Source organism: Callorhinchus milii, unplaced genomic scaffold (assembly GCF_018977255.1).
Source record: "Callorhinchus milii isolate IMCB2004 unplaced genomic scaffold, IMCB_Cmil_1.0 Scaffold9, whole genome shotgun sequence".
Classification (NCBI taxonomy): domain Eukaryota; kingdom Metazoa; phylum Chordata; class Chondrichthyes; order Chimaeriformes; family Callorhinchidae; genus Callorhinchus; species Callorhinchus milii.
In genome coordinates this window covers 19,468,016-19,491,758 of record NW_024704750.1, presented here as the reverse complement: position 1 = coordinate 19,491,758, position 23,743 = coordinate 19,468,016, and the positions used below count along the sequence as shown (strand labels likewise).

At 48.2% G+C, this 23,743-nt stretch overlaps 1 protein-coding gene across 1 annotated transcript; it reads right to left on the bottom strand.

Annotated features, from left to right (window-relative positions):
* Positions 1-20: 20 nt before the first annotated feature.
* tyro3 (TYRO3 protein tyrosine kinase) lies at positions 21-23,387 on the bottom strand. The gene is made up of 19 exons (XM_042338343.1): positions 23,183-23,387; positions 20,138-20,324; positions 19,708-19,808; positions 18,787-18,960; positions 17,238-17,318; positions 16,423-16,538; positions 13,194-13,383; positions 12,750-12,892; positions 12,168-12,306; positions 10,674-10,800; positions 9,573-9,673; positions 8,218-8,313; positions 6,733-6,813; positions 6,305-6,397; positions 6,037-6,158; positions 5,658-5,767; positions 3,516-3,675; positions 3,062-3,198; positions 21-2,273 (listed from the first exon to the last, which is right to left on the bottom strand). Exons 1-19 carry the CDS (start codon positions 23,232-23,234, stop codon positions 1,886-1,888), a joined length of 2,598 nt encoding a protein of 865 aa, XP_042194277.1. The 5' UTR covers positions 23,235-23,387; the 3' UTR covers positions 21-1,885.
* Positions 23,388-23,743: the final 356 nt, after the last annotated feature.

The following is a 23,743-nucleotide window of genomic DNA, read 5'->3' as shown; positions in this document are numbered from 1 at the left end:
TAGTACAAAATACAAAGCAATGTCACTTCAGACTTTATTACTCGATAACTTATCAGTGATGTCCACGAGACTGCCCACCACTCAGACCGTTCACTGCCAAACATTTGAACACGTTTCTAACACATTCTGACTGTAAACAGAAGAAGTTTCAAAGTGCTAAGCGCCTCGTGCAAGTCACTATTCAGACCTCTGTAGGTCCGCAGTTTTTAGGAAGAGGTGGTGCGGTTCATATCAAAGGTAAAACTTTGTGGAAAAAGGCATGTGGCAATCGTTTAATCTGGGGAAGGAGAGGGAGAAGTGTCATTCCTAATGTTCAGGACAGCGAGTGACATGAAGCACAAGCCATACAAAGTGAAGTGTATTGTAGTTGTTGTGTTCTGTCTGGAAATAAATGGTCACAAAACTGATTTGACAACCATTTGATATTAAAGACTGCCCCTTTAACTAGGATGAAGACAGTGAAGGTGGACTTCGACGACAGTGAAGGTAGACTAAACCATGGCTTTGGGATCTGGATTTAAGGCTGCCAGAATCACGGGAATATTTTATAGATTGCGTGTTCCTGGAATGGGATCTTCTGAACAACTTTGTAAACCGTGAATTTTCAATCAAAGAAATGTCAGCGTCCCTATGCTGGGACAACCCACATTAGATGGCCACCCCGCTGTTCTAAGTTCAGGCTAATTTGGGAGACACTGCAGAAAGAATTATTGTACAGGGTGTCCACAAAATCCTGTTACCCCTGTGCTGCATACAGTTAAGTAATTCTTCCACATTTCAGTTGTTGGTCAATGCACTGTAGGGGGAAAAACACACACATACACGGGGGGTAACAGGACTTTGTGGATACCCTGTACAAAACAATCTGCACATCAAGCTGACGTGGCTGGCTGCTAAGGCACTTTTACAGAGGGCTTCGGAGTGTTCAGGGGACCAGCTCAGCCATCAGCGCTCCATCGTCTCGTACACTTCATTCACTCTGGTTAACAGTAGTCAGAGACACCCAGTCATCCACAGGGTGCAGGCAACAGGGTCAAGCTCCCAAACTGTCCATTGTATGACAATTCCCACTGTTGATGGGATGGAGTCTTGGAATGGAGGAGTGGAAGTATAGCTCCAGTGTGTGTACAGCCATGTTTGTTGTCAGTCAGAATGGCATGATCAATATTGAAGTCATGGCTGGCACTTGTTCACGGGGAAGCTGTCACACCACTGTATATGATAATAATCCTAGCATTTGATGCATTGCCTTACCACGTCATTGAGATGTCTCAAAGCGCTTCAAAGGATATACTGTAAAGTAGATTGACTATGTATTTTGTGGTCGAAACACAGCAGCCAATTGCGCACAGCAGTGTCCCACAAATAGTCATGGACTGAATTATCACCATTATTATTAGGTTAGCTCACTCACTTGGGGCAAACTCTGCCATATTCTAATAGCCTTCCACATGAACAGGAGTCTCCTAACCTCCCTTAACCGTCCTTGTGTCAATCCTGAGTTCGTGCAACCATGTGACTGATTCACACTCCAGCGGGAATAATCTTTCTCGGTAGAAATAATCTTCCAGACAGAGAGTTCTGAAGACTTCTATCAGGTGCTCGGTTCCTTCATCTCCTCTTGCCTGTCTCGCAATCCAATCCTCTGCAAGGTGCACGCGAGAGAGGGCCGATTGGTGAGAACCAAAGTCCCACTGACTGGTGAGTGCAAAAGAGTGGACAGAAGTATTGAGGAGCTGTCAGGCAGCAAATGTTTCCCTGGGGACGTCCACCTTGGGTCTGCCGGCTCCCGAGGAGAGCAGATTAGAAGCATTGTCCCTTTAAGGATTGTCTTCTCTTGTCTTGTTATTGCACTGGTCGCTGATGGTTTCCCAGCCTCTGTTCGCTACAGATTGATGATAACCCGTTCCTCTTCGACCTCTCCCTCGATTAATGGATCTGTTACCTCGTGTCTCACAGAGGTGAAACGGTTGCACTCAGTATGTTCCGTGGCTGCGTCCAGAGGAACCATTACGTAGCGGTAGCCAGAACTGGCTTCTAACCGCATCTCTGTTCTCTGGGGTCTCTGTCCCTCCGCTTCCCAGCAGCCCATCCCGCAAGCTTGCTTCAGCCCCGATGCTTCCTCTTCCTCGCGCAGGTTCATGTACAGATGCTCGCCGGTCTCTGGGGCCGGAGAGAAGCCAGCTAGGAGCTCCTCCAGGGACTGCCTCAGGGACTGGAAACTGGGCCTGAGCTTGGGCTCGGTGTGCCAGCACTCGCTCATCAACTGGTACCTATTTCAATACACAATCATCATCAGGTGATTAGCCAGCCATTTCCTGGCCGTGACAGTCTCTTATACGTACGTACAGCAAAGAACAAACCTGTCTACGACATAGCATTTGTGGGTCGATGAATTGACCCAGCAGTTTTTGGGCGAAACACAGCAGCCAATTGCGCACAGCAATGTCCCATAAACAGTTGTGGATTGAGTGACCAAACGTTTTTTTTTTGAGCGATGATTACCCCTGGAAAATGATTCACCAATTGACTAACAACCAGGTTACGTAGGAATATAGGAACAGGTGTAGATCATTCAGCCCTTCGAGCCTGTTCCGCCATTCTTTTAGATAGATCACGGATGATCTGTACCTCAACTCCAATTACCACCTTTGCCCATATCCCTTGATAACCTTACCTAAGAAAAATCTCTTTACCTAGCAGCAAGGGTTCCTACTTACTGCTAGGTAAACAGAGGCGAGTGGAGTAAGGAAATGTACCTAAGGTTTTGACCCGTAAATTGAAGCTGGGTCCTCTCGCTTGCAAGGGTGAGCACACTAACCACTATGCTACAGGACTCCACAGTTATCGGACCGCTTAAATCCAGGCGATAGGTTAATCTCTCCCTCATCTGTAAAAGGCACAAATAAAGGTTCTGCCCTGGCCTACCGTGAACCCACACCTCCCACCCCTTGGGGGGGCTTGCAGACTCTGGAAGGAGACGATCTCACTACCAGACTGGAAGCTCTGATTACTGTGCTTACAGACATCCGCCTCTCTCCCCTGACTGTTTGTGACTTACAGCATGGGTGTGCAGTGTGGGGGCTGTTTGAGCCTGTGGCCCTGGAGGAGGTAGTCGTAGATCTCTGCGTTCTCTATGCCTGGGTACGGCGTCTGGCCTCTGGTACTAATTTCCCACATTGTGACCCCGAACGACCACTGCAAACAGAGAAACAACAACAACAAATTACATTTGTGCAGCGCCATTCACATCGGGAGGACGTCCCAAGGTGGTGGACAGTCAACGACTCACCTGATCTGGGGGTTGGGATCAGGAGGCTTGGGAGGGTGAGAGAAGGCGTGATCGAAGAGAAAGGTCTGGAGACGGGGCTTGAACAAAGCAGCCGCTACAACAAAAAGGTGCGCTCACAGAAGGCTTTATTGAGGGCGGGAGGGTAGAGGATAACAGCGAAAAGGACAGTTGAAAGTTGCTCTTGTTGGTGTGTATACAGTGTGGCTGTTTGCGGTGTACATACCACGTCACTGTGGAGTGTGTACACGTTATCTGCCAGACTCTCCAATGCGATCCACTTGACGGGGAGCTTGCCAGCACTGCCCTGCCGGTAATAGTCACCGCTGTACAGCTTCCTGGACAAACCAAAGTCCGCCACACACACCCCCATGTCCTCGTTCAGCCTGCGCCAGACAAGAGACTTTAAACAGTGGCTGATCAATCGGGGGCAAAGCCAGCAGAGAGACAGAGGGAGGGAGGGAACGAGCAAGAGAGAAAGGGAATGAGTGAGTAAAGGAGAGAGGGAATGAGGGAGGGAGGAGGGAGGGAACCGCAAACCTTTTCACACTGTTCACATTGATGTCCTTGGATTATCACCTGACATCAGTGATTGACGTTGTGATATTTTTAAGCTAAGAATTAAGAAATCTGGTCGCAGAGTGTGTATGGGGTACGTTTCCCCAATAATGTGCTGGAGGATTGATCCCACCCATTGGACATCAAATTCTTTTATTAGGAAATCCCGTAAACCACCTCCCCTCCCCCCCCACCGGCCCCCGGACTTTACTGAGCAAACACTGCGCAAAGCAACACCTGACCATCGTGGGAGAGGTCCAGGGAGTTTAATATAATAATAACCTTGTATTTGATATAGCGCCTTATCATCAGGTCAGACGCCTCAAAGCGCTTCACAAAATATAATGTAAAGTGTAGTGACTGTGTATTTTGTGGGCGATAACTTTAGGTTGAGGGATAACTTTAGATGTCACAAGTATAACGGGGGGTGTGGAGATGATGCAGATAGATACAGTACATGGATTTTCACAGAGCTTTGACACAGTTCCATATTAAGAAAGGGGGAATAGCTTTAGGCTTTTATAATAATAATAATAATAATCCTTGCATTTGATATAGCGCTTTCCACGTCTTCTAGATGTCCCAAAGCGCTTCACAGAATATATTGTAAAGTGAATTGACAGTATATTTGTGGGCGAACGCGGCAGCCAATTGCGCACAGCAATGTCCCACAAACAGTCGTGGATTGAAAATGACCAATTTATTATTGTTTTTTTCTTGAGGGATTATTATCAGGCGTGTGGAGTAAGGAAACTTGCCCAAGGTTTTGCCCTGCCTTTTAAGGAGTCATGGGATCACCAGCTGTTGGGGAGAAAATTGGCTGTAAACACAAGGCTGTACGTGTGGGGGGTGAGGAAAATCAAAGGGATCTGAACTCGATCCTCTGAGGGATGGGGAGCCAGTGGAGCTGGGCCAGGGTGCGGGTGATGGGGTCACGGAGCCCGGTGAATGGGTGGGGGGAGAGCCAAATGCTGCAGAGTTCTGGATGATCTGCAGCTTGTGAAGGGAAGAGTTGGGAAGGCGAGTTGCCATAGCTGAGCCTGGATGTAATTAAGGCATCTATGAGGGGTGAGGCAGTGGCAGAGTTGGACAGTGTTGCAGAAGTGGGGGAAGGCAGAGTGGGGTCCTGTACCGTATTAGTTGGCGCACTCGCCTCATAACCGGAGGACCCGGGTTCGATTCCCAGGTGGGGTGAAACTGGCACATTTCCTTCCTCCACACAACTCTGTTTACCTAGCAGTATGTTTACCTGGTTTTTAGTCGGTTAACGGATCGTTTTCCGGGGGTAATAATCCCTCAAAAGAAAACATAGTCACCCAATCCACGACTTGTTTGTGGGACACTGCTGTGTACAATTTGCTGCCAAGTTTCACCACAAAATATAGTCACTGCACTTTACAGTATATCCTGTGAAGCTCGATAAGGCGCTATATCAAATGCAAGGACTGTTATTATTATTTTTCTTCCCCTCACATTGCGCCTTCTCTCTCTACCTTCAAAACTCTACTTAAACCTATCTCCCTGACTGTGGTCAACACCTTCGTTAGTGTGTCCTCCACTACAATTCTCAGTGTCGCTGTGATGTACTTTGAGATGTGTACCCTCGTGAGAGAGAAGTGCAGACTGTTACTGTCGATCCCATATGGAAGTCAAGAGTAAATAATGAGGACCATCACAGGCAGACTCAGAAGGATTTGGTTATTTGGGGAGCTGGGCTGATAGGTGGCAGATGCAGTTTAGTGGGGATTGAAATTCAGTGTCGCAGGCAATACCAAAGTGTGTCACTCTGTCCCATCCTACGGTCACTTACATGCAGTTGCGTGTGGCCAGGTCCCTGTGAATAAAGTTCTTTTGACTCAAATACTCCATTCCCCTGGCGATGTCTATCATGAATTTCAACAGGGTCTGTACTGGCATCTCCTGAAAGAGAGCCAGAGCCATGTCACCCAGAGACAAAGAGAAGAGAAAGAAACTGAGACAGAGACAAAGCCATGTCTTCCAGAGACAGAGAGAGACGGAGACAGAGACAGAGAGAGAGAGAGAGAGGCAGACACACACACAAACGAGACAGAGAGAGACATGCACACACGTGTCACTCCGCCAAACAGAGAGAGTTACACATGTCACTCAGCCAGAGTGAGAGACAGAGAGAGATACACACACACACATGCGTGTGTCCGGGTGCTTACAGTGGGCTGCTCTCCCAGTCTGGACATCACCAGGAAGCTGTGCAGGTCTCCGTGTTTCATGAAGGGCAGCAGCACCATGGGCACTGGGAGCCGGCGATTGGCTCGGCTTTGCAGACTCACTCCTGGGCGCGACCGAGGGACGGAGATACAAAGAGACAAACTCGGTTACCTTTCCCTGGGGAAAGGGTGTGAAAGCTCCAGCTCCCCCTCCTCCTCCTGCTACCCCCCCCCCACACAACCACCCTCCCTGAACCCCTCAAACACTCACCGATCACCTTGATGACATTGGGATGGTCAAAATCCTTCATACAGGCCGCCTCTCGCAGCAGCTCCTCAATATCACCCGAGGAGTTTACGTCAGCTGTGCAGGTAACATCACAGTGATTAGATCCCCAATACAGTGAGGGAGAGAGTGAGTGGTGGGTGGAATGAGGAGGGGAGTGAGTGGGACGGGAAGGCAGTGAGGGGGGGTTCCAGGGGAAACTCTCTGTGGCTACGTCTTGACGTCACGACGTCTGTCTTCGCAGTGGAATAGGTGTATGGGAGAGGGAGAGTCTCCTCCGGTGTGGCATCAAACATGGCTCAGTTCCCTCCCCCCAATCCTCCCCACCCCATTGTTGTCAGTTCAGCAGCCTGAAGTTGAAGTGAATGCTGTTGTCACGTCTCACACTTTAACCAGCGCCATCGCACACTCACTTTTCACTATCTTCACAGCCACCTTCTGACTGGAGCCATCTTCCATCTTCAATTGAGCCTCTTTGACTGAGCCGAACTCTCCTGGAGCGGAAACAAGGGCAACGGTTACCCAACCAGGTAACAACAACAACAAATTGCATTTTCAGGAGGATGTCCCAAGGCCCTGGACAGTGAAAGGCTTGCACCCTGGGCTGGGTTCATGATTGGTGGAGGGTAAGGGGGAGGGGGGGGGGCTGGAGGATGACCGAAGGTGCGGTCGAAGAAGGAAGGTATTAAGATGGGCCTTGAATGAGGCAAGAGAGGGGGCGAGGCAAAAGGATTCCGGGATGGGGTTCCAGAGGCTGGGGGCAAAGAAGCTGAAGGCTCTTCTGCCGATGGTGGAGTGTGCAGGGTAGGGGACATGGAGTAGGCCAGTGGCCGCTTAGCGGGGGGACTTGGTAAAGTTTTAGGAGGTCATGGAGCTTAGTGTGGAGAGGATATACAGTAAATACAGTAATAACCACATTCGTGAAAGAGAGAAAGCACGGGGGAAGTTTGAGTGTTCATTGAAGAACTCAGTGCAGCCCTCGCAAACCACTGTCCTATAATTACATTGAGTGGTTCAGTTATACTCTTCATTGAGCTGTCAAGCTAATCCCGACAGACTAGACTGATGCTCCAGTGCAATGTTGGGGATGTGCTGCATTGTCTGAGATGCCGTCCTTCGTCTGCCTGTACAGGTGGATGTTAAAGATCTCATGGCATTATTCGAAAAGAGAAGGGAGTTTCTCTTCCCGGTGTCCTGGCCAACAATCCCCCAAATAAAATTGGTCACTCACTCCATGACTGTTAGTGGGACATCGCTGTGCTCAAAGTGGCTGCCGCATTTGCCTACAAAACACACATTCACTAAAACACCAATCACAACAACTTGCATTTTGCGTCTCAGAGTTTGACAGTGGTGAAGGGGGAGGTGACTGTATAGTCGAAGACAAGCTTCTTCTAATAATAATAATCCTTGATTTGATATAACTCCTTTCACATCAAAACTACGTCTTACAGGATATCCTCCGAAGCTCTTTGAATTGAACGGAGTTATAATAATAATAATCCTTGCATTTGATATAGCGCTTTTCACGTCTTCTAGACGTCTCAAAGCGCTTCACAGAATAGACTGTAAAGTGAATTGACTATATACCTGTGGGTGAAATGCGGCAGCCAATTGCGAACAGCAATGTCCCACAAACAGTCGTGGATTGAAAATGACCAATTTATTATTGTTTTTTTCTTGAGGGATTATTATTGGGCTCTGTGTGGAGTAAGGAAACTTGCCCAAGGTTTCACCCTTACCTGCCTGGAATCGAACCCAGGTCTCTCGCTTGCAAAGCGAGTGCTCTAACCACTGAGCTACAGGACTCCACAGTTGCATTGAATGAAAGGATTACTACTATTATTGGAAGATCCTGCGTTTGCGACAGGGAGGGAGGTTGTTGTTGAGCCACTCACCTCTGCCCAGTGTCCGGCCCAGTATCAGCTGCTGTTCAGGGATGAAGATGTCCTGCAGCTTTTGCTTCAGAGATTCGCTGATTCCCAGAGTGTCAACTGCAGCGGGTGAAGCACAGATAGAGAGAGATCCCTGATTACGTCAGAAATTTGTCTTACAGGCAGTAATCTGTTGCGTACTATTTCTGATGGATTGTGTATCAGCCTGGCTCAGTGGTAGCACCCTAGCCTCAGTCAGAAGGTTGTGGGTTCAAGCCCCACGACGGGACTTGAACTCACATCGTCCAAGCTGACACTCCAGTGAAGTGCTGATGATGTGTTGCATTTTCAGAGGTGCCGCCTGCTTGTTGAGGTGGGGTTTAAAGATCTCGCAAGACTATTTGAAAAGAGAAAGGAGTGTCTCTCCCTCGGTGTCCTGGCCAACAATTTTTCCCAAAATAAAATTGGTCACTCCTTTCATGGCTGTTTGTAGGACACTATTGGACGCAATTGTGCTGCCACGTTTGCCTACAAATACACAGTCACTCCACTGTAAATCCTGTGAGGTGCTTTGAGACGTTCTTTCAACGTGGCAAGGCGCTATATCAAATGCAAAGATTATTATAAAAAATTCCTTATGTTGCAGTGTTACAGGGGTTTATAACCTGCTCACACGTTCAGAGCAGTAGCTGAATGACAGCAAAGTACACTTGCTTATCAGTGTTACACCATCCTTACAGATGGTGAGGGGAGAGGCTCGAAAGGATGATTTCACTCTGAGTGAGTCAGGGTGCGGAGTTTACAAGCACAACGTGTCCAAGATTAAAAGGGACCAGGAATAAATAAAATATTGATGGAAAAATGTTGGGTGGAGAGAAAAAGTGAAATTAATGAACAGGGTGACCTTTTCTACAGTTCGAATCTCTGAGTGTCACAAACACAATGAGTAAAACAATAACAATAATACTGCTTGCATTTGATATAGTGCCTTAGCACGTCACGTCAAAGCGCTTCACAGAATATATTGTAAGGTGAAGTGACTGCATATTTTGTTGGCGAAATACGGCAGCCAATTGCACGCAGCAGTGTTCCACAAGCAGTCGTTGAGTGAGTGACCAATTTTATTTTATGGAGAGATTATTACACCCCAGGAAGCGATCTGTCAATCAGCTACACCTGGGTTTCTGCTTACTGCTAGGAAACAGAAGTGTGTGGTGTAAGGAAAGTTGCCTAAGTTTTCGCCCTGGCCAGGAATAGAACCTGAGTCCTCTCGCTTGGGATGCTTCTAATTCTCCCCTGACTGACCGTTACCCTCCCAGCCCCCACAGACCTCCGTCCCGCACATCCCCCCACCACTGACCGACCGGCTACTTGCATACATGTGGCTTCGAGCCGCTCTGTGCCTTGCCGGTTGTAGGTCCTCACTGCTCGGTACTGCACCAGCACGGTCCTTCCCGGTGTAGTAGGTCCAAAGGCTTTTCTGGGGACACAATCACATGTCACCAGCACAGTATTCATCTGAATCCCAGCATCAATAGTGTCACAAAGGCTATCTGTACATTCCCTGTGTCTCTCAGGGAGATAGCTGTATGTTCCTTCCAGTCTCCTCACTCAGGGAGATATCTGCACTCACTGGGATCTCTCAGCCTGGGATCTCATTTCAATTATTTCCCTCAGAGAGGACAGTAGTGGTCTTTAGTCCAGTTCCTGAGCCAGGCGGGTCCGCAGTATTCCAGGGCATAATAATCCTTGCATTTGATATAGCGCTTTTCACGTCGGGAGGACGTCCCAAAGCGCTTCACAGAACACACTGTAAAGTGAATTTGACTGTATATTTGTGGGCAAACGCCGCAGTCAATTGCGCTCAGCAATGTCCCACAAACAGTCGTAGATTGAAAATGACCGATTTATTATTGATTTTGGTTTTGGAGGGATTGCTGATGACAGCACAGCCAGCCTGGCTCATCTGCAGGACTTGGAAGGGCAGACCAGTCACTGGGGGCAGGGAATCCTCCCACTCAGCTTCTGTTAACCCTGCAAGCCAAAGCCCTAGTGGGGAGGGTGGTCCTAGTTGGACAAGTAGCGGGAAAGCTTTGCAGACAGCAGTATCAATGGCAAGCTATATGGTTGTTACTTGTTAGACTTGTTACTTGTTAGCAGTACACAAGCCTTGGCTCCTGCCAACCTGCGCCAAACACTTTCCAGAATTAGGAAAGTAGGGTGAGTCCCTCCAGGGAGGGAGAGAGTGCGTATTCCATTCCAACAATCTGGATATGTGGAATTCTCAGTTTGGTTTGGACACTCTTAAGCACGGTGATGGGTTTCCGCATGTGTCAGACACCCGGCTGACCCCAAAAAAAATCTCCGTCAGGGAGATATCTACCCACTGACTGGGTCTCAGCCCCTCACAGACTAGAGATAATGGACAGAAGGGGCTGAATCTCTTTTTGACCCTCTCAGTGGCATAATGGCTCACTCACCCAAACTGTAGCTCCTTCTTCCGGGTATGGTACACGACCAGCAGCACAGCCACCAGGGTCAGGGCAGCACACAGTATCCCAATGACCAGAGGGGCCCACGACCGTCTGTGCTTTCCTTTCCGAGGTTCTGAGATCGACAAACAAGGGAAGGATCTTTAAAGAGCAGCGACCATCTGTATCGAGGTCACAGATTGGGCAGTAGAACTGAGACTCAGCAACAGGAAACCCGGGGAGTGTCTGGGAATTTGTCTGATATCATAGACAGCGATAGTGATAGAAGGCGTCAGGCTGGTACACAATAGTATGTTAGATGTTCCATTTTCAAATCAAGAGTTTTATTATCCACTAAAATCCACTGGTTGGGAATCGATGCAAAGGGGGAATATAGTCTCAGGATTGGGAGGGAGAGAGGAAAACATCTCTTGACCTAGAAGGTTGATGAGTGAATGTGGGGAGAGCTGGACAGTGAGGTGGACAGAACAGGCTGCTGGCCCCTGTGCTGAAACTCTATGTGGCTCGTGTGCTCTCATCCTTGAGGCCTAAGGATGATACAGGAACAGATGGAGGTTATTTAACCCGTTGTGTCTGACCTGCCAGTTTATTAGATATGGGCAGAACTTTACCTGACGTTTCACCAGCCCTTAACAGCCTTCCTTCCCAATCATCCATCTGTCTGACTGGAGGATGTCAGCCTGGCTCAGTGGTAGCACGCTCAGTATGACTCAGAAGGTTCTGGGTTCAATTCCTACGTCAGGACTTGGAACTCATAAGGTCCAAGCTGACACTTCAACGCAGCGCTGGGGGAATGCTGATGTGTAGGAAGTGCCGTTCTTCAGGTGAGACCAAGGTCCGATCTGGCTGTTTAGTGGAACTTAAAGATACCATGGCCCTATTCCAAAAGAGAAGGGAGTTTCTTCCTGTGTCCAGACCAACAATGCCCCAGATAAAATTGGTAACCCACTTTGGCTGTTTTGAGTTATTGCAATGTGCAAATTGGCAACTTCATTTGCCCACAAAACACATAGTCACTGGACTCTACAATATATCCTGTGAAATGCTTTGAGACTTCTTCCCGACATGAAAGGCGCTATATCTAGTGCAATAATTATTACCATAATTAATGGATTTTACATTTGGGGCAATGAAATCCATTATTTCACAACCCGCTGAAAAATGTTTCTGATCTCCCCTCTTCATTCTGATGTTAAGAGCCACATTTTGGACACCACTACAGTCACCCTCGATCAATCCCAGAGGGATTGGACAAGCTACAAGAGAGAGTGACTACTTTTCCAACCATCCATCTGTCTTGGCTCATATCCTTCACTCTTGGCTATGAGTTGGAAGGTTGTGGGTTCAAGCCTCGTGTCAAGATTTGGAACCCATATGGTCCAAGCTATCACTACAAAACATAGTTGTTAACATTGCAATGACCTTCGCGCCCAATCCCCGGTAACCTGCAGAGAGGAGCTGTGTAATAATAAGGCTGTTCACCTGGCTGAGCTGCCAGTACCAGTGTTTGGCTCCACGGCCCAGCACCTGCCACAGTGAATGCCTGCACACGGATCAAGTGTCTGGTGAAGGGGTCGAAAGGTTGAAGGACGGCTCGGGTATCCGCGTGGACAGTGATCTCCTGCAACACACAACAAAACTGCTTAGCAAGCCCCCCCTCAACAACACGCCCCCCCCATCAACAACCCCCTGTCAGATATCTCCCCCGCCCTCTTGTCAGGTAATGATAATCCTTGCATTTAATATAGCGGCTCATCATATCTTCGAGACGTCTCAAAGCGCTTCACAGGATACACTGTAACTTGACTGTGAATTTTGTGAGTGGAACACGGCAGCCAATTGTGCACAGCAGCTTTCCACGGACAGTCGTGGATTGAGTGGCCAAATTGTTTTGTAGAATTTTTTTCTTTGAAGGGATTATTACCCCCAGAAAAGCGATCCACTAACTGACAAACAACCGGGTTCCTACTTACAGGTACGGAAACAGAGGCTCATGGAGTAAGGAAACTTGCCTAAGGTTTCACCCTTCCCGGGAATCAAACCCGGATGTAAGTTTGCAGTTACCTTGCTGCTCCTGTTTTTACTCCAATCCACCCTGTAGCCCAGGAGAACCCCATTCACATCCTGGGGCCTCAGCCCTTGCCATCCAACCACCAAGGACGACTTGTTGCGGAGAAATGTCACGTTCTTGGGTGCTGCACCTGGAGCTGAACACAGACAGTTACCACCAGTCGCCTGCTGCCACTCCTTCATTGTCACTCCTTCTTCCTCCTCCCATTGCCGCTCCCCCTCCCACTCCCCCATTGCCACTCCTCCTTGGCCACTCGTCCACTGACACTGGCCATTCCCCCACTGGCTCTCACCTTCCCATTGCCCCTCCCGCTCCACTGCCACTCCATCAACTGTAACTCTCCCACCCTCACTGCCAGTCTCACTGTCACTCCCCCACTGCCATTGCCGCTCCGCGATTGTGACCCTGGTTTGGCTTTGTTGTGCCATGACCCTCACCAGCCTCCAAGGTGCTGAAGTGGGTCCAGTTGGTGAAGTGAGAGTCGCCGACCTGGTTGGTGCAGCGCAGGCGGGCGATATAGTGCGTGAAGGGTTTGAGGCCCTCCAGCATGTGTTCGTACGGCGGCACCTCAAACGTCTGCTCCAGGGGCACAGTGACGCTCCCGTCAGGGCCCGAGCTGGGGACAACCTGCCAAGAGAGAGGCCAGAGAGACAGAAGGCAAGAAAATGAGAGAAACATTTTGTTGGGGGATCAGCCGGGAGTCTGACACATCATCGTGCTTAACAGTATCCCAGAGATAGATTGTTGGAATGGAATACGCCCTCTCTCCCTGGAGGGACACAATCTGCTTACCTAATCCCAGAGAGTATTAAGCGCAGGTTGGCAAGAGCCAAGGCTTGGGGACCCCAGAGCATGTGTTGGAGTCTAACCAGCTAAAACCGCATAGCTTGCCATTGATATTGCTGTCCGGGAAGCTTTCCTGCTGTTCGAGCAACTAGGACCACCCTACCCGCTAGGGCTTTGGCTTGCAGGATTAACGGGAGCTGAGTGGGAGCATTCCCTGTTCCCGGTTACTGGTCTGCACCTTCCAGATCCTGTCCAAGAGCCAGGCTGGCTGTGCTGCCATCAGTAGTGCCCTGGAAAACTGCGGACCTGCCTGGCTCAGGAACTGGACTGGAGACTCCACAGATGGCTGACTCGATTCCAACATTCCATTGGCAAACATGTCACCCTTGGAGCCAGTTCAGCTCCAAGGCGAGAGAGAGAGAGAGCAATCAAGGGAGAGAGGTGAGTGCAATCTTTTAAACCTCAGATGTGCCATGGTATAATCTTAAATAACAACAATAATAATCCTTACATTTGATAAAATACCTTAGCACATCATCAAATCTCAAGCACTTAGTAGGCTTTACTGCAAAGTTTAGTGACTGTGTCGTGACCGACTAGTAGCCAATTTGCAGACAATAACGTCCCACAAACAGCTGTGAAGTGAAGGCCGTGTTGAGTTACAGCAGAAGGAGAGACGGGCTGAACACACAGACTGAGACACAAGCTCCCTCACCCCACTCCACTCAGTGACCAATGAATGAGGTGAGAGACACAAATTATCTCAATGGCCTGACTTTGTAAGCTTCAAAGCAGAGAACGGAACTATTACTTGTCGAACATAAACCTAGCATTAAAGTCTGATCTTTAAATACATGTCAGGTCTGATTTAACCCTCTTTATACCAAGACATCAGAGACTTGAGTAGTCGATCCTGATTAATAACTATCGCTTGCGTGGTGACTGTCTTTACAGAAGCTAATCTATGCCAGGAACAAGCTGCAGAGAGTTGAATTTCCATTTAATCTGTGAAGTTGGATGAGGGAGAATGATTTAATAATAATTCTTACATTTGATATAGTCTTAAATAAGGGTAATAATAATCGTTACATTTGCCTTTCACGTTGGAAGGACATCTTCACAGGATTTACTGTGAATTGTGGTGACTGTGTTTTGTGGATGAACTCCCTGCCCTGTTGTGACCACTGCGTGCAATACAAGAATAATAATTCTTGCATTTGATGTATTGCCTTAGCACGTCATTGAGACGTCTCAAAGCGCTTCAAGGTATACTGTGAAGTGAATTGACTTGGATATAGCAGTGTTCCACAAACAGTTGAGTATTGAGTGACCAAATTATATATTTTTTTGAGGGATTAATAACCTCCAGAATACCGGTCTGCCAATCGACTAGCAACCTGGTTCCTACTTTACTGCTGAGTAAACAGAGGTGTGTGGAGTAAGGAAACTTTCCTAAAGTTTTGGTCCGCCTGGGAACTCAGATTACTCAGGAGGAGTGAGTCTGGCTGTGTGGCATGTGTAACTTTCATCATAAGGGGTTTGTGAGGGAAGAACACTTGAAACCCTTTCTCCTGACAGAAGCTTTTTCAGTAAAAAGGCCTGTGTCCGTGATTGAGAACCGTGAAGTAATTCAATTAACAAGCAAAGTGTAGCCCTTGGAGCGAGTCATAGAGGCACAAACTGGGGAGCAAACCACAGGCCCAAAATTCCTGTGGTCTTAGCCTACAGACTTATTAAAATGTCTATTAAAATTAAAAATTGCACAGGGTTGTGAAAAATCTTTCACTTCAGTCTTAAACTGGAAACTGGATTTCCGCATTGCTTAAAAGAACTATCTTCCTAATAAATAATAATAATAATAATAATCCTTGCATTTGATATAGCGCTTTTCACGTCGGGAGGACGTCCCAAAGCGCTTCACAGAACACACTGTAAAGTGAATTGACTGTATATTTGTGGGCGAACGCAGCAGCCAATTGCGCACAGCAATGTCCCACAAACAGTCATAGATTGAAAATGACCAATTTATTATTGTTTTTGGTTTTGGAGGGATTATTATTAGGCTCTGTGTGGAGTAAGGAAACTTGCCCAAAGTTTCGCCCTGACCTGCCTGGAATTGAACTCCGGTCTCTCGCTTACAAAGCGAGTGCTCTAACCACTGAGCTACAGGACTCCGAGGCTAATAGTGGGCTCTTTCACAATTCTGCCCATTCTTACATTTTAAGACAATGATTTTGACGTGGACTTTGAAACCACAACCTTCTGACTCAGAGGTAAGAATGATACCATCTGAGCCAGGCTGACATTCAAATGTATTTCAATATGTTATGACAATATTAATCTGAAAATCAGCCTATTTGACTATTAAACTAAGAGCAGATTATGCCTTATCACGCAGTTTAGACTCCTCAAAGCATTTCACAGAATATACTGTAAAGTGGAGTGACTGTATATTTTGTGGGTGAAATGCAGCAACCAGTTTGCACAAAGCAATGTACTGCAAACAGCCATGAATGACCAATTTTATTTGAGGGATTGTTGGTCAGGACACTGGGAGAGAGAAATTCCCTTCTCTTTTTGAATAGTGTCATGGGCTCTTTAATGTCCTCCTGAACAGGCAGACAGGACCTTGGTTTAACATCTCATCCGAAGGACGGCACCTTCGACAATGCAACACCCGCTCAGCACCACATTGGATTGTCATCTTAGACAATGTGATTCCAAGTCCTGACGTGGGGCTTGAATCTTCTGACTCAGAGAGTGCTACCACTATACCAGGGTGACACCCAGTGCTGTGTGAGCTTTAGTGGTTTACAGTGCATTTCAGACTGTTTGAAGGGTTTCAGAAATCAGAAGTTCAGTGTCCTCACTGATAGTTACCTGAGCGGTACACGAGCGAAGCTTTGAGAAACCCTCTGTCTGGACGGTCCAGGTGATGCTGACCTCGTGAGGGGTCATGTTGGTTACACTCAGTGCCCTGGGTGGATCTGGTAAAACTGCACAAGAAGCAAGTACTTCAATCGTATGATCAGTGACTCACTGTAACTGAGCCCAGCACAGACAGTAACTGTGATCAGTGGCCTCTCACTGAGCGTGACTGAGCCCAGTAACTGTGTGATTAGTGGGCTTTCACTGTGATTGAGCCCCGCACAGACAGTAACTGTATGATCAATGGGCTTTCACTCTGACTGTCACTGAGCCATGGAAGCAGCCCCAATTGTGATCGCAAGTCTTGACAAGTGAGGAATTTGCACGAATTGACTATTCCCGGCGGCCTCAGCCACCAGGAGCCTGTGCTAGTCCGCAGCTCTCTCTCTCTCCATAATATCTGGATGATCGAGCAGCTCTATGAAGTAACACTGGTCAAATGGACTGACTCTGCTCTATTCCAGTCAGGGAGGGGCTCCACTGGCAGAATACTTTTTTATTGTTTGCTCGAAGAGGTACATATTCCCCCTCCCCCCGCCCTTCTCACCCAATTCACTGTAAATTCCCCCTATAAAGTGTGACTTTCATCCATTCAAAGGCAGAATCGGAGAATTAGACCTATGATGAATAGTTTGCGACTTTAAATCGGAGCTTGTTACAGTGAGCGAGGAAGGTGGGGGTGGGGTAGGATGATGGAATGAGTAGATGAATGAGCAGATGAGAGGTGAGAAACAAGGGAGAGGTCACAGTTGGTGTCAGGAAAGCACCTTTAACATTGGCGATCCTGGAGGCAGCGACTCCCTTACTGTTATGAGCTTCACAGGAGAAGGTGGTCGGCTGGTTTATTCCTGAGAGGAAATCACACACACAGAGAGAGTGAGTCAACCTGACATTCACATGCTTCAACCGAATCCCTGACCAACAACAACAACTTGCAGTTTTATTATAACTTGTGGAGTCCGTAGCTTAGTGGTTAGAGCACTCGCCTCGCAAGCGAGAGGACCTGGGTTTGATTCCTGGGCAGAGCAAAACATTAAGCAAGTTTGCTTACTCCACATACCTCCATTTACCTAGCAATAAAGAGGAACCCAGTTGTTATTCGCTTGGCGGATGGCAATAATAAAACCTTCAAAAAAATATAATAATAATTTGATCACTCAATCCCCCACTGTTTGTGGGACACTGCTGTACGTAATTGGCTGCTGAGTTTCACCACAAAATCTACAGTCACACCACTTTACAGTATTCTCTGAAACATTTTGAGACATCTCGAAACGTGATAAGGCGCTATATCAAATGTATGGATTATTATTATTATACAGCACGCCTTACGCACGTTTCAGAAAGTGCTTGACTGTGGCGGAGCCTGATGCCAAGATGGGGATGGGGGATAAGGAGAGGGCAAGGCAGAGGGATAGAGGGAGAGAGATCCATAGTTTTGGGGCATGGTGGCTGAAAGCACGACTACTGATGCTGGGACAGAGGGCATGAGGGGCAAGCAGGAGGCCGCAGTGAGTCGAGCAGAAGCAACGGGTAAAGGACTGGGGAGTAAGCAGGTCGGAGATGTAGGCAGATGCCAGGGCATGAAGGGATTTGAAGACGAATATCGTCTTTGTGCTGGATAAGTTAAAAAAAAACGAAGTCCTCAGTTATACACCACCCTGTAACTCACTGCCAGGTTCAGTTTGCGTTGTATTTCAGGTATGATATTACAGTATTTCCATTCTTTCCCAGAGCCTGTGTCTGTGGACATTCAGCATTCAGTTGATTCTTCCCTCCAACTCCCTACCCACCCCACCGATGTGACTCACGTACAGCTCTGCACGTGCCCAAGCTCCGATGAAGCCATGTTAGCAGCCTGGGAGCTCGCCACCTCACCTGCACAACATCCTGTCTCATTACAAGATTTTTTTGGGAGGAGTCAGACAAATGTGTAAACCCTTCACCATGCTTACAGGTTTCCGCATGTGTCAAGACACCCGACTGACCAAAAAAAACATACTACAAGATCAGACTCCCACTGGCAGGGAGAGATCTGATATCTCCAGGGGTTTCAACAGAGCAAATACGTCAATGTGTTGGAGCAGCTGGAATGTGAGATGTGGAGCATGTGAGGACTTGCTCAATATATTGTCCTAAGAGTCCATTAGTTACCAACCCTCCAGGATCACGTTCCTCTCATTCATTCTCACTGCAACGATCGCACAAACATAAAACATAATCCTTGCATTTGGCAACAACATCAACAGATTACATTTGTATTGCGCCTTTCATGTTGGGCTGGCACTTTTCAAACTCTCTCCGGGTCGCTCTTACCTTGAACTCTCAGCACAGACGGAGACTCGGTCCATTTCCCACTGACAAACGCTCCTCCCATTTTCCAGAAAAATGTTGTTGGCTTTGGTGATCCCACAGCAGCACAGGTCATGTTGAAGGTTGTGTTCTTAAAGACAGCCAAATCCTCAGGTTCCTGCGTGAAGTGTGGCAGACCTGTCGCATAAGAACAGGCATTGGACAACGAGATACTAACTAGAGAACAAGACACTAACTAAAGAACAAGGACTCCGACCTGGACAGTATGAGCTTCACTCCAAAGGCACATCAACAACAACTTGTATTTACATAGCACCCTTCACACTTCGGCCCTCTATGGTGGTATAGGGAAGTCCGATTCCTGGGCCAGGCAGGTCCACAGTATTCCAGGGCACTACTGTCATCCCAGTCTGGATTATCGGCAGGACTTGGAAGCGCAGACCAATCACTGAGGGCTCCCAGTGGAATCCTCCCACTCAACTCCTGTTAACCCTGCAAGCCAAAGCCCTAACAGGTAGGGTGGTCCGAGCTGGACAAGCAGCCGGAAAGCTTGCCAGACAGTGTGCTCTCAACGGCAAAGTATGTGATTTTAGTAGGTTGGACTCCAGCAGTTACCCCAACACACACTCTTGCCGACCTGCGCTGAATACTTTCCAGAATTTGGTAAACAGGATGTGTCCCTCCACGGAGAAAGTGCGCATTCCATTTCAACAATCCATCTCTGGAATTTCCGTGTGGGATGCGTGGTATTCTCAGTTTGGTTTAGATAGTCTTAAGCACGGTGATGGGTTTCCACACGTGTCAGACACCCGGCTGACCAAAAATATATATATATTGTTGAGAAATTGCGACGTGCTAAGGTACTACAAAAATGCAAGTTCTTTCATTACAGCCCAGAAGCAGCAGTAGAGCTCAGCTCCTTACCCTCCACACTCAGAAAGCCCTTCTTGGAGTTGATCTGAAATCCGTTGGCATTGCTCCTGCACCAATACGAGCCTGTGTCAGCCTGGTGAACTGAGCTCAACCTGGGAGAGATGGACAGAGAAGATGTCACAAGTACATTTACAACAAATCAAATGGACTTGACTTAGGATGAGATGGCAATCCAGATTTCCCAGCAGTAATTCATTTTTCAACAACCGTTACCAAGAACAGGTTGCATTAACACAGGGGCCTTCAAACAGGGCAGCGTCTCGGAGCGCTTAACTGGCAGGGCTCACGGAGCTGGCCAGACTCAGCTGAGCAGAGGGAGCAGACGGGTTGGTAAGGAGTTAGCAGGTCACAGAGATAAGGAGGGAGGAGCAGGGCCGTGGAGGACTTTGAAAGCGAGGACAAGGATTTAGCCTGTAGATACCTGATGCTGCTGAGCCACTCATCCTCGTCGAGCACCATGTGGGACACATCCGCTTCCTGCAGCTGCTTGCCATCCTTCAGCCAGTGGATTTGGGGGGAAACTGAGACCCCCTTTAGCACACACTTCATCTGTGCACTCCGACCCAAAGCCACGGTCTGGTTAGTTGGACTGGACATAAATTTCAATCCTGTTGAGACAAAACAAAGGAAGCAGGAACTGGTCAGAAAATGTGTCCTTTTGTTAACAATAATAACCTTGCATTTAATATAGCACCTTAACACGTCGTTGAGACATCTCAAAGTGCTTCACAGAGTATATTGTAAAGCAGAATGACTGTATTTTGTGGGCAAAATGTGGCAACTAATTGGGCACAGCAGTGTCCAACAAACAGTTGTGGATTGAGTGACAACATTTTTTTTTGAGGGATTATTAACCAAGGAAAGCGATCCGCAATCGACTAACAACCAGGTTCCTACTTACTGCTAAGTAAACAGAGGCGCATGGAGTGAGGAAGCTTGCCTAAGGTTTCCCCCTGCCCGGGAATTGAACTCAGGTCCTCTAGCTTGTGAGGCGAGCATCCTGACAACTACACTACAGGAATCCACTTTCCAGCCTCCAATTTACTCCCTTCTCATTACCCTCCAGCAGCTCTCCCAATCAGCCAGCCTGCACCGTGGCAGTGAGTCAGTGCGTGCAGTGTGCAATGACCGATCATATCCGCATATGCATCTGCGGAGGTAGATCAGAAGAGGGTCTGATCCTAACATTGCAAACACACTGTGTCCCTGGAAAGCATTTCCCTCCTCAGCTCTGGGCACTAGTTCATGTCTCCTGAAGGACGACACCTCTGGCAATGCAACACCTCCCGACGCTGCATTGGAGTGTCAGCTTAGACTATGTGATTCCAAGTTGGGCTTGAACCCACAACTTTCTGACTCGGGGGCAAAAAGCACCCTAATTGAGCCAGGCTGACACCAGTGTGGATGTGGATCAGGGATCAACCAGGTTACAAAATAAATCTTCCCCATGGACTTGGGCAAAAGTTTAGCAGCTGAAGTCAGTGAAGTTAACAAACACTGGTGTCACGATTGCGTTTTGAAAGGCTATTAAATAGCTGCTGCCTGTGAGAGCTACACACCCACTTTATAAACTTGCTTTTCCTGTTTAGATGCATGGATAAGAATGAATCAACAATGAATGTTCTGTGGATATCAGTTTGGATCCGGACCAAGCACAGAAAATAACAACAACATCCTACAAATATATAGCGTTCCTCACGCAGGGTAGCGTCCTAGAGCACTTGACAGCAGCGGAGCATGACACTGAGCCAGGGGGAGGTGGTAGTAGAAACGGTTGACGAGGAAGGTATTCAGGCACGACCTGAAGATGGGGAAGGAGAGAGCAAAGCGGAGAGATAGAGAGTGTTCCAGAGTTTTGGGGCGCAGTGGCTGGAAGCCCGGCCACTGATGGTGGAACGGAGTGACCTGCAGGAGCCAGTCGAGTGGAGGCAGTGGGAACTGGGTTGGGTAGTAAGCAGGTGGCAAAAAAGGGAAATAAAACCCTTAAATGTTGGGTTTAAGAATAAAACTTGTGTGATTTTCACTTTCAACATAAAGGGAACTTAATCTGAGCTGATCTGGGAGTCCTGCGCGGACAGTGTAGAGGGAGCTTTACTCTGTATCTAACCTGTGCTATAACTGACCTGGGAGTGCTAATAATAATCTTTGCATTTGATATAGAGCCTGATCACGTCTTCGAGACGTCTCAAAGCACTTCACAGAATATACTGTAAAGTGAATTGACCGTGTATTTTGTGGGTGAAACGCGGCAGCCAATTGCGTACAGCAGCGTCCCACAGACAGTCTTGGATGGAGCGAGCAAATTATTATTATTATTATTGTTGTTTTGAAGGGATTATTACCCCCGGGGGAAAGCAATCCGCTAATCGGCTGACAACCAGGTTCCTACTGACCGCGAGGTAAACAGAGGTGCGCGGAGTAGGGAAAGTTGCCCTACAAGGTTTACGCCCTGCCCGGGAATCGAACCCAGGTCCTCTCGCTTTGCGAGCCGAGCGCGGCGACTACAGGACGCCACAATATCCAAACGAGCTGCCTTTGCGACCCATTTGTCTTCGCCGGTAATGAATATTTAAAGTGTACATTTTTAATTGTTCCATTTGTCTCACACACACACAGAGAAAAGCAATGTGAAGCCCCAATAGACCATCTCATTAGCTACCTGCGATCCACTCCCACCACCCCCCTCCACCCCTGGGGCAGATCATATTAAAATTACTGCAACTTCTTTGCCTGTGGGGTTTAACCCGTCGTTTGCTGTGCGTGTTACAGTGAACATGCACCAGTGAAGTCAAGAGACGGGAGTGGAGTTAAAACGAGTGGGGAAAGTGCAGGGCAAGTGAGGCTCAGGGGACAGACTGAAACTGACCCAACTGAGGCTCACAGACTGACCACCAACTTGAGAGAGAGAGAGAGAGAGGGAGATGTGTGTGTGCAAACCCCTCTCTCTCGCACACACACAGTGACTGACCCACACAACACACACACAGTGACTGACCCACACAACACAGTGTCTGACCCACACAACACACACACACAGTGACTGACCCACACACACACACAGTGACTGACCCACACACACACACAGTGACTGACCCACACAACACAACAGTGACTGACCCACACACCACACAACACAGTGACTGACCCACACAACACACACACACAGTGACTGACCCACACAACACAGTGACTGACCCACACAACACACACACACACAGTGACTGACCCACACAACACAGTGACTGACCAACACAGTGACTGACCCACACAACACACACACACACACAGTGACTGACCCACACAACACACACACACAGTGACTGACCCACACAATGTCACCTCGGCTTCACTCGCACGCAACTAGTCGCCAAGTGGGCAACTTTTTTTTGGGGGGGGTGGTGGTGGTTTGGAGGAAGGAGAGAGGGAGAGATAGAGAGAGAGAGAAAGAAATAGGTTCGAAACTCACCCCAGGAGACGTGGAGCACCAGCGAGGCGATCAGACAAGTGGTTGGGATCATCTTTTTTCTTTGCAAAAACACAACGCAACAACACAAGTGTCAAGTTTTGCTCCTTCGATACTGAACGGATCCCCGGTGCCTTATCGGGGGGGGGGGAACCACAGGCTGTAGACTTGCAGAGCGAGAGAAGGAGGGAGGGAGGGAGGGAGGGAGAGAAAGAGAGAGAGAGAAAGAAAGAAAGCGAGAGAGAGAGAGGAAAGCAGAGGCTGGAACCCTCCCCAGACCATCTCCCTTTGGATGAGTTCAGGAAATAAGGAGGAGTTTGGCATTCAAGGAAGCGCCCCCAATGCACCCAATGCTGAGCTGCACATCTCCAGTGCTGGTTCAGTGTGACTCAGTCCCCCCCACCCCCCACCACACCATCACAACCCCTACCCACCCACCCACCCCCCCACCCCCCACCCCCCGATTGGAAGCTTTCACTTAATTAAAATCAGTAGATCATCATAAACCCCGACACGGTCCTCGTTCCTCGGCTGCTGACTCGGGGTTGGCATTCCGACTGCTTC

Bases quoted from the DNA above. Each gene is read 5' to 3' on its own strand.
- tyro3 (XM_042338343.1), bottom strand. From the start codon at position 23,234: ATGATCCCAACCACTTGTCTGATCGCCTCGCTGGTGCTCCACGTCTCC. The intron at 13,384-16,422 runs GTAACTATCAGT...CTCTCTTGGCAG, and splicing joins TTCGCTCGTGTACCGCTCAG to GTTGTCCCCAGCTCGGGCCC. The intron at 6,398-6,732 runs GTGAGTGTGCGA...TTACCTGCACAG, and splicing joins GGCTGTGAAGATAGTGAAAA to CTGACGTAAACTCCTCGGGT.